The sequence below is a fragment of the Microtus ochrogaster genome, chromosome 21, assembly GCF_000317375.1.
Source record: "Microtus ochrogaster isolate Prairie Vole_2 chromosome 21, MicOch1.0, whole genome shotgun sequence".
Lineage (NCBI taxonomy): Eukaryota > Metazoa > Chordata > Mammalia > Rodentia > Cricetidae > Microtus > Microtus ochrogaster.
The window spans coordinates 8,408,402-8,419,618 of NC_022022.1; the positions used below are offsets into that span (position 1 = coordinate 8,408,402).

An 11,217-nucleotide genomic window follows, 5' to 3' on the forward strand; every position below is an offset into this window, starting at 1 on the left:
AAGAAACGGTAAGAAAACAAACAAACAAACAAATATTTCCTAGCCCTAGAACTCTTTTTAAGAAAGCCAAAGTAAATTTTGTAAAAAGCTAGTTTTTGGAAGAAATAAAGTAGAGTTGAAGCAAACTTTATTTCTTAAACCATTTATATGTTTTGTTTGTTTGTTTGTCTTTTGGTTTTTTTAAGACAGAGTTTCTGTAGCTTTGGCTATCCTGTATCCAGGCTAGCCCAGAACTCAGAGATCCACCTGCCTCTGCCTCCCAAATTCTGGGATTAAAGGTGTGCACCATCACTGGCTGGCTGGCTATATGTTATAACAACAAGAACAACAATAATAAAATGCTGTCCACCAATAAATACTGTCTACTTATTATGGTATTTAATAGTCATCTCTTATAATATCCAATACAAGAATAAAAAATTCTGTGGTTTCAAAACACTAAACTAATAAAGCAAATTTACAGGCATTTTTGTTTCAGATCAAAATTAGGCTTTAAATAAGCATATACAAAATGCTTCCCTGTGAGTGAATAGCTTACAGTATAGCATCTCCCAGACTACACTTGTGAAAAAAAAAAAAAACTAGAGATGATTTAAAGCAGAGAACAAATGAAAAACTCAGATCATCATAAAACAAAAACAACAAACCAGCCACCAAAAAGTTGGCATCAGGATCTAGAAGAACTCTTCACTAATCTATAACCATACGTGGATTTAAAACAACCAGGACTTCCTTAATACTCAATCTACTTCCCTAGCAAGTGCTCCAAATCTCAGTGAAGGGCCAATAGTCTGCCTGAGACTGGTCAGAACCTCCACACAATATACATATAATATATATATATATATATTTAATATGTGTAATATTATATATTTATATGTATAATATTATATATATAGATATATAATACTTATACAGAGCTCTTCACATCTCTTACATCATCTTCCAATCACCGTCATTCCATCTGAGAGCAACTACTGGAGGAGCTGTACAGAGGAACCAGGAAGAACTACACTCTGAGTGAAGAAGGAATCATAGAGTCTATCCATACCGCCAACTGTATTCTTAATCTAAGAACTGCATAAAACCTACAGCCATGAACAGTTAAGTCTATGAAGACAGACTACTGCTCTCCAATTACAGAGCTGAAAAGGGTATTCAGTCAATTTTCTTAGCCAAAGAACAATAATAATAAAGACACCTACTCTAGTATGTTGTTCAGAAGTATAAAGTATACACATCTAAGTAAAGAGAAGCAAGACAAACAACTAAGAGCTAAGTGAGGGATACATTACAAAGGTCATGGAACATCCAACAGACTTACTAGAAGACAAAACAGCAAACCTGCAAAAGGACCAAAACACTTTATGTATAAATAACTGTTATTCTGACACCCTGGGAGACTGAGACAGGTAAATCTGAGCTACATAGCAAGACCTTGTCTCAAAAAATAAAATAAACATGTTAGGAGTCCAAAGACAAGAGGGATCAAGTGAGTAAAAATGGAAAGAAAATTAAAATTGCAATAGTGATATTTACAGCCTCTAACTCTCGTACTATAATGGTTCATTTTAATTATGAACTTGGTTGGAATAAGAAACACTGAGGGTGTTAATAAGGCACTCCATTGAGTGTGTCTGTATGATTTCCGAAGAGGGTCAGCTAGATGGAGGAACCCACCCTGAAGTTGGGGAGTACCATTCCACTGGCTGGGGTCAGGAACTAAACAACAACGGAGAAAGGAAAACTCCAGATGAACACTGACATTCCCTTCTTCCACATCTTGGCCAGGACCATGAGCCAAACTCCTCCCATCTTGCCTTCCCTACCACTGCACTCTAAGCTAAAAGCCAAAATAAACACTCTACCCTGCTTCCTGGTCACAGCACACAAGAAGTAACTAACACAGACAGCTGGAAGCAAGAAGTAGTCTGCCACTGCTGTGACAGCCTGTCTACGTAGTTTATAGTCCTTTAGAACTGGTTTACAGGAGAAATTTGCAAGACTTTGGATCTGCGAGTGTAACTCAGCTTCTTAAAATGTGTGTCACAACCACAGACGGAAACACGTAACTGATTGTAGGGGGCATGAAAATATGGCAACAATAAATATGCAATAACCAAAGACACATTCAACAACAAACATACTGAATCTGGGGAGTTTCTAGCGATGCTCACTAAATTGCATCACATGACTTCACTGCAACCATGACTCTGAACACACAACACAGACACTATACCCCATCCATAGCACCATACCCCATCCAATGCAATAAACTCTTGCTGAAGCTCAGCTTCAAGAGCACTGTATGTTATGAGCGGCAATGTTCTTCTGGTACATATATTTTTACTTAAACAGGAAAATAATTCAATTATGAAAAACAAAGTCTTCTAATATTTTAATCAGTATGTATTTTTTTTTTTTTTTTGGTTTTTCGAGACAGGGTTTCTCTGTAGCTTTGGAGCCTGTCCTGGAACTCCCTTGGTAGACCAGGCTGGCCTCGAACTCACAGAGATCCGCCTGTCTCTGCCTCCCAAGTTATTTTTGTATAAAATGCTAAAATGTTTGATTTTGTTGGACGGTGATGGCGCACACTTTAATCGGGAGGCAGAGGCAGGAGAGTTCAAGACCAGCCTGGTCTACAAAGTAAGTTCCAGGGTAACCAGGGCTGTTACACAGAGAAACCCTGTCCCAAAAAAACCAAAGGAAAAAAAAAGTTTGATTTTTAGAGATGCTATTTCAGGTGTTTGCGGCGAACTTCTCGACCAGCGAGAAAGAACAACCACCACAGGAGGATTCTTCTCAGATCACGCTTTAATTGGAGTGCCTCTTGGTTGAGGGAGAGCAGGAAGCGAGGGGCCCTGAGAGCACTAAAGCAGCGCTTATATAGGGAGTAGGCACACGGGTCGCCCTGTGATTGGCTGCCACCATCAGCTGACACTAGACTGCGTCATGATAGGCCCAAGGACTCTAAACCACCACGCATGAGGGAAGCGGGGACACGCAGCTCCCAAAGGCACAGCCAAATATGGAGTTGTTTATTTCCAACAAGACAGGATGTCGGCGCCATCTTGTAATGGCGATCCTGTCTGGCTCCCTGCAGGTGTTGACGAGTTTTATTTTAAAAATCACTAACTGAATTTTGGCTTGGGATTATGGCACAATTTCCAGCCATTTCTGTAAAGACTTTAAACGTGCTCTCTGTGAGCCAGTTGGATAAATGCATCTGCCATCAAGCCTGATGATGTGAGTTCAATCCTCCACATGGTGGTGAAAGAAAACCAACTCCCACAGCTGTCCTGACATCCACGTGGCTTCCACAGGAGCCCTGAGGCATGTGCATGCTCAGATGCACATACTAAATAAGCAAAGAAATAAGTGCATGGAAAATTACAAAGATATTCTTGTACATTTGCTATTTCACACTAATTTATGTGAAGCAGCATTCTCAACACTGATGATTATAAAATTAAAATACTAATCAACTCTAAAAAATGAAGATGTTCTATCTACTGCAATATCAAATATTCAGTTAAGATTTCTTTTTTTAAAGTGGCCACAAATTTAATTCTTTATGTAAAAATAAACACATACATATCATGAGTATACAAACTTGTTTTTGTGCTTAATAAATTGTAAGGTTATATGAAAACCAAAGAACAGTTTTTAAATAATTTTAAATCTGACTTTCTACAAATAAATACTTTCTGTCTATACCTAATATATATGTGCATATAACTTTTTGCTATGTATTTGGGAAACAGGAGTCAAAAGTGGCAAGAGTTTAAGTTCTTGAGTGATACCCTATGGAACTTAACAGGTCATTATGGTGGGAGCACAGAGGACCAAAGAGCCAATAAAAATGCAGACAGTGAAGTCACAGTTCACAAGGCCTCAGACAGAAATACTCAGCTGGAAACTGGACTAGAGGGCATTCAAACTACATTCTGGCAAAGAATATGGCTGTGTTCTGCCTGTGTCTAGACAACTTGAGCAGAGCTGAATTCAAAAGTAATGAACTAATGTGTTTAGCAGAGGAAATTTCACTACAGCAGAGCACTAAGCCTGTGGCATGGTTACTACTCACTCCTCCTACCCAGGTTAATAATGAGAGAGAGAGAAAAAAAAGGGAAAATATTCAGCTTAGCAAGGAAAGGAACATGAGTAAGCTTAAGTTGTAGACATGGCAGACATAAGCAAAGAATCTCAGTTATTAGTAAATTAAAGCTCGGCAGTTAAGAGGATGCGCTGCTCTTGCAGAGGACCTTTACAGAGCTTAACTCTTAGCACCCATATCAGAAGGCTTGCAGCTTTCTGTAACTCCAGACCCAAGGGACCCAATACCTTCTTCTGGCTTCCTTGGGTACTTGCACTTATGTGCACAAACTTAACTCGGCACTCTGATCTTCGGTAAAGTTTTATTTGTCCGATTCCAAACAAAATATCACTACAGAGTAGGGATGTTTATTCTGTGCCATTGTAAATGAAAATATATAACTTGCTTTGTTTTGTTTTAGGTTTTATTGGATGAGAGACTCGTGGTTAAGAGATTACCTTGAGTCTCAAAAGAGACCTTAGATGGTGAATCGTGTTGAAAGTGTTAAGACTCTGAAGACTTCTGAAGCTGGAATGAATGTATTTTGCATTATGAATCAGCCATAAGCCTACAGGGGATGGAGGTAGAATAAAGACTAGAGTAATGTGTTTGGGCAAACTGACAAGCAGGGAGACTTGTGATGGTAAATTTCAACTGTCAACTCAGTTGAAAAACCTAGCCCATTAATGAGGCACTGCCACGTCCTGCATGGCTTGGGTCCTAACAGGGGCAGTGAGGAAATGAAGAAGGACTTACACAAGACACATGTTCACAACAGCTGGGGTCAGGTGGGAGTGAACACATTCTGATGAATGGCAGCCACCATCTCTGCAATCCAAACCCTCAGGAAGCTCACGCACAGCATAAGAGGAGGAGTTGGCTAGGTTCCGCAGGGGCTCTAGAGGCAAACAATCTCCAGCGGTAAACATGGAGAGAGAGCTACAGTTGCTAGCTTTTATACAGCCTGACTGCTTACCAGTTAACACTCAAACCTTTTGAGCCTGACCCATATGGGGAACAGGTTTGCCCATTTCACTTGGGTCTTCTTAGAGTCCTTGGCAAGACTGTGTCCATCCCAACAATAAACATTCACTAAGAGCTTCTCTCACCCTGGGCTTCCTCAACTCCATACAAGGCACACCTTCAGGTATATCTGTCCTGGGTGTTCCAGAACATTCCCAGAATTTTCCAGAAACATTTAACTGAGAAAAAAATACCCAGCTAAAGTTGGGGAGTACCATCCCATGGACTAGATCAAGGTCTAAATGAAAAGAGAAAAAGGAGAAAGCCAGACACACACCAGAATGCCTCTCTCTGCTTCCTCAGCACTCCACACCAAGCTGCTCCTACTGTAATGCAATAAGCTGTGTTCCTCAACTGTGAGGCAAAATAAACCCTTCTGCCTTTAAGTTACTTCTTGTCAAGCATTTAGTCACAGTGACTATAAAAATAACCAATAAATACACTAAAAAGCAATAATGATTCATAAGCAAAAAACCGCAAACATGATGTGAATATAGACTGCAAAGGACTGGAGAGATGGTTCAGTGGATAAGAGCACACAGGTTCAAACCCCAGGACCACATCCAACAGCTCACAGCGGCCTATAAAACGCCAGCTACTGGAGATCTAACGCCTCTGTCAGCCTTTGCCATGTACCTGCACAAACATGGCATACACACAGAAAGACACTCAAATTAACTAAAAATAAATCTAAAAAAGGAGAGAATTCAAGAATCTCTCAATGCAGCACTTTTTGTGAGGTTGTATTTTTGTTTGAGTTTGTGTTTTGTTTTTGAGACAACATCCCACTATATAGCCCTGGGTAGTCTGAACCTCACTAGGTAGACCAGGCTAGCCTTGAACTCAACATAGATCTATCTGCCTTTGCTTCCAGAGTGCCTTATTAAGTCATCTCTACATCCAGCTAAAGTATACATTTTGTCTGATGTAACTAACTAGCAATGGCCACTACAGGTTCAAAATGATTACATCTAGGACACTGTCATATAGCCACCAAATAAAAACCACAATTTCACTTTAGATCCTTCTACTCGAAAACCTACATTTTTCCCCTTTAAGAAATAAACACACATGACTCTCAAGTATTTAATTCAAATTAACATGATCCTGACTAAAGGATAATTTGCAAATATGTTCAATGTTTTAAACACACATGCAAGCATGGAAGTGGAGGGGCTCAAGCTCATTTGTTTATCATTTACATAAGTAAATGTCAGTTTCAAAATGAAAGACTGGCAAGTGAATTGAAACTGCCTTAACATACACAAACTAGAAAAATGACACTTTACATAAATCAGTGCATGTTATAATAACATTAATGCACACTGTAAAAATTCCTATTTATGGTGATTTAAAATCACAAATGTAATTTTAAACTACTGGTATTGTTGCTGTGTGTTGTTGTTTTACCCTTTTGGGCTCTTTTGAGGGGCCAACCATTCAGCTCCCAAATAAATAACACACGGAGTCTTATTCTTTCTTATAATCGCTAAGCCTTAGTTTGGCTTGTTTCTTGTCAGTTTTTCTTAAATTATCCTGACTACCTTTTGCTTCTGGGCTTTCTCCTTTTCTTACTTCTGTATATCTTACTTTCACTCTTACTCCATGGCTGGCTGGCTGGCCCCTGAAGTCTTCCTCCCCGTGTTCTTTTTTCTGTTTTTCCTTCTACTTATCCTCTCTCCCTGCCAGCCCCACCTATCCTTGCTCCTGCCTCGCTATTGGCGGTTCAGTTCTTTACTAGACCATCAGGCATTTTAGACAGAAAAAAAATCACAGCTTCACAGAGTTAAACAAATGCAGCATAAACAAAAGCAACACACTTTAAAATATTACCCAACATATTGTTTGTGCTTTTATCACCTTGACAGTTGACTGGCACTCTGAAAGACTTTATAAACATTTTTAAAAACATGCTTACGTAATGGGCATCTCCCGTAAAAGGAACAATCTTAACTTTTGCTTTTCATGCTTTGAATTAATGCCAGGTTATTAAAGATAGAATGACTTGAAAAAAAAATAAAAAGAAATAAAAACATGCTTAATAGCCGGGCGGTGGTGGCGCACACCTTTAATCCCAGCACTCAGGAGGCAGAGGCAGGCGGATCTCTGTGAGTTCGAGACCAGCCTGGTCTACAAGAGCTAGTTCCAGGACAGGCTCCAAAACCACAGAGAAACCCTGTCTCGAAAAACAAAAACAAAAAAAAAATGCTTAATAATCATATAAAAAGTTTATCAGAAATTTATAAATTACTTAACAAAAAGGAACAAGCTAAGGTATCCTCAAGCAAATAAATTATTTTCACAAATATCAATTATATAAAGGCAAAGACAATTTAAAAATAATTTTAAAAAAATAAATAATAGAAAAAAAACTTTTGTACTAATCCAAGACCATGTAAACCAGAAACTCGGAAATTACCCTGGACTCCCTTCTCCTACACTGAACTAGCTCCTCCTACCCTGGACTCCCTCCTCCCTCGACTCCCTCCTCTACCCTGAACTCCTCCTTCTACCCTAGACTCCTCCTCCTACCCTGGACTCCTCCTCCTACCCTGGACTCCCTCCTCCTACCTTACTTAGCCTCTATATTCAGCCAACCATGGGCATCAAAAACTTAACTCAATTTCATTTCTCTACTAATTTCTCTTCTTCCCTAATATCACTACTATGGTCTGTTCTTAGACTCTCAAATCTTGGCTGTCCTCCCATACTAAAGTAGTTGGTTTTGTTTTTAAATTCAAAATGATGGTGTTCCTTTGGTTCAGTGGACCTCCCATAGGCTACGCAGAAGATCAAAATACTTAGAACAGACCCTTGAATCCAGCCTAGAGACACACACTTAACCACCAGCAGGCTAAGTACTGATTTATTATATCACTTATTTGACACCTTAAGTAGGTGACATAAAATGGACAGCACAAGCCTGTCAAGAGGGGGCCAGAGGAGGCCAGATCTCAACTGAAAACACACACTGGAGTGTTGCTCTAGCCTCAGGTTCTCTCAGGAAAAGTCAGAAATCCAGCCTTTCACATGAAGCTCCCACTCTGTGCATGCTAATAACTAACTCGCGCTCCTGTGACAGCCAGGAACTGAAGCCACACCGCCATCTCTTCTCCTCACCGGCCACACAACTACACTGTCTACTGCATCAGTCACTGGAACATTTCTTGCATCTCTGAGGATGCCACACCATTTGCACTGGGATGCTCGGTGCAGCCTCCCGTCCTCCCATCCCACACTTCATTTAGCTTTCTTTCACTCCACAGTTTCATCAGAGCCCCCTCCTCCCTCCCTGGAACCTTCCTATTCTCACTGTGCGCCACCTGCACTCCAAATGCTAGGCAGTCACTCCTATAAATTCTGATTGCTCTGACAACTTTCTAGCTCCCAAAACAAAACCACCTATGGAAGGTCCACTAACTCTGATGGGTAGTCTAAACAGTATTTATTGCTAACAATTCAGTCATAAACTAATGTAGTCGAAAAGTGCTCCTTTTGATAGGAACAAAGTGAAGAGACATACCAACTGTTAACACTGTGGAGCTAGAGACAATACAGACGGCCTTCACTACTTGAACTCTTGCTTCATGAATTCTAATGGTTCCACTCAGTAATCAAAGCAAACCCAACACATGTGGTATCATTTGCTACCTTGACTTTTCCTAACCAGCCTTCAGCCATCATAACTGTTTCTCACACCAAACTCAGGAACCAGGTGTTCTCAACAATGACAATAAACATACATATATTCATGAGCTATAAAGTTTAAGGATTGTTATTTAAAAAACTTAAATAGACCTTTTAAAATTGTGCAGTAAAATGCACATATCTGCATTTTCATTCAAACTTGTATTTTAACTTCAATTGAGAATTTTTCTTCTCTAAACAGAAATTCATTAAACTAAAAATTAACAATTTTACTCATTTACAAATTTACAAATATAAAGGAAGCTACTTATTAGTACATGACAGTTGACCATAAATAGCTGATTGACATTAATGTACCACTGCCTTCTAAGAACTCTGATGCCAGTCTTAAATACATTTTTTCTCAAATGCTCATCACATCACATATATATATATATATATATATATATATATATATATATACACACACACACACACACACACACACACACACACACACACCATGGGAAATAAGGCTGTACAGAAAAAACGCTTTATTTTTCCAGCAGCTTTTTCCCAAATAAGAGTTTTCTCAGTTACAAAAGCAAAGGGGAAAATTTTTTTAAAAAACCTACTGTACCTGAGTTGAAGTACCAAAAAATCCCAAATTATAGAAAAATGGTATGAAACTATATTAGAAGTACTCCAAGCCGGGCAATGGTGGCGCACGCCTTTAATCCCAGCACTTGGGAGGCAGAGGCAGGCGGATCTCTGTGAGTTCGAGACCAGCCTGGTCTACAGAGCTAGTTCCAGGACAGGCTTCAAAACCACAGAGAAACCCTGTCTCGAAAAAACCAAAAAAAAAAAAAAAAAAAAAAAAACTCCATAAGGTAAAACCAAGAGTCAATGACCCACCAAGCAAGCAATTATTAACTGCGCTGACAAACAGAGAAAGCCCTCATCACAACACTGTACTGTGCCAATTATTTAACTTAGGCTCACATTTGAACCTCGGCTTTTCAAAATCCTCACGCTTAAGTTAAAACCACTACCAGTTTTCTACAGTGGTTCAATCATTCCGGTGGTCTCACTTGAAATATATAATTCTTCCTCGCCTATTCAAGGACTAGCTTATGGGAGAAGAGACACGTTTGGAAAAATGAATTGCCTCCAAAGTCTCCTTTTAGGCTAAAATAAAAAATAAAAAATCAGCAACGACTTGAAGGCTGCAAGCAGAGCTTCCACTTCGTCCTGAGTATACCCCCCAAGAGCTCAGTTCGGGTTAACTGGCCAAATTATAGTAGTCAGAGATATAAAGATCAGAGCACAAGCCAGGGACTGGGACGTGTTGGGTGAGCAAAGTCTAGCAGCTGTCAAGAGTCAGTGACTTCACAGGGTGGCAGAGACCAAACGCAACACGTTCCCAATGTGCGCACGCTGCCTGCCCAGTTCTCCCAGCTGTACACAGCAGCCGAGTCTGAAAACTAAGGCTTTCTAGCAGCCCTTCCAGGCTACGCTCCACGCAGCTAGCCCTGAGCCAGCAACGTTTAACACTGACATTTTACTGGGGGAGGGGGGGGGAGAGAGAAAAAAAAAGGCCGTGAACTGTCCCTTACTCTACCCAAAGGGAGAGCCTAAATTTGAAAGTACCAGAATTTGAGAAACAAACGAACCTGTGTCTGTGTTCGTCGGGTCCATGGATCAGGAAGGCTCCGGGGTTTTTAGCCCCTTTGCCGGCATCTACGTGAGGAATTAACACATCTTCTAAGCCCAAATCAAAGCGTTTGTGTTTTGAAGAGTCTGGAAGGAAGAAGAATGCCCCAAAACACAGGGTGATGAAGGCACTAAGAATAAGGAGAAGGATAAACTTCTCGGAGAGTCTCAAGGTAGCCCTGTGGTGTGGGAAGGAGGGCGGCCCCAGGTTCAGAGGCGGTATCCTACGACCAGACAGGGGCAGCAGCGCTGGGGTAGTCATCCTTAGGCTCTTGGACGGAATACTTTAGAAAGTTCTCATCTTATATCAAACGTACAAGACATCGAACCGTTTATCAAAACCTTGGCAAAAACGAATAAACTCAATTCCCCCTCCTCTCAAAGGATTGTTGTGCTTTTTTTCTTTTTCTTTTTTTCTTTCTTTCTTTTTTTTTTCTTTTTCTTTTTCTTTTCTTTTTTTTTTTTTTTTTTACGAGGCCACCTCTTTCACGCTCTCCGATTACATCCAGAAGCCCGGGTGACCTCCTAAGTGATCGCTGGTTTCTGTCCGGTAAGATCCTCTCGCCATCTGGCTCTCAGTGCCTCACCGGGTGATCGCGAGTCTCCTCTTCATTCCCGGGAGTGGATCGGGCGAGCCACACTGCAGAGAAGCTGCAAGGTGGGTTCTGCCATGCCCGCGCCCCGGCTCGATGCTCGGAGGCAGGCGGCCGGCCGTCCCAGCGGGCGCCCGGCGACACGCTGACTTGCAGCAGGTCGGT

The 11,217-nt window shown here is 40.7% G+C and overlaps 1 protein-coding gene across 1 annotated transcript in view; it reads right to left on the reverse strand.

Annotated features, from left to right (window-relative positions):
* Man1a2 (mannosidase alpha class 1A member 2) overlaps nt 1–10,933 on the reverse strand; it is a 123,482-nt gene extending 112,549 nt beyond the window's left edge. Inside the window, exon 1 of the mRNA XM_005357099.3 lies at nt 10,420–10,933. Within this exon, the coding sequence (XP_005357156.1) occupies nt 10,420–10,721 (302 nt within the window). The 5' untranslated portion in view covers nt 10,722–10,933. The remainder of the gene's footprint in view (nt 1–10,419) is intronic.
* Nucleotides 10,934–11,217: the final 284 nt, after the last annotated feature.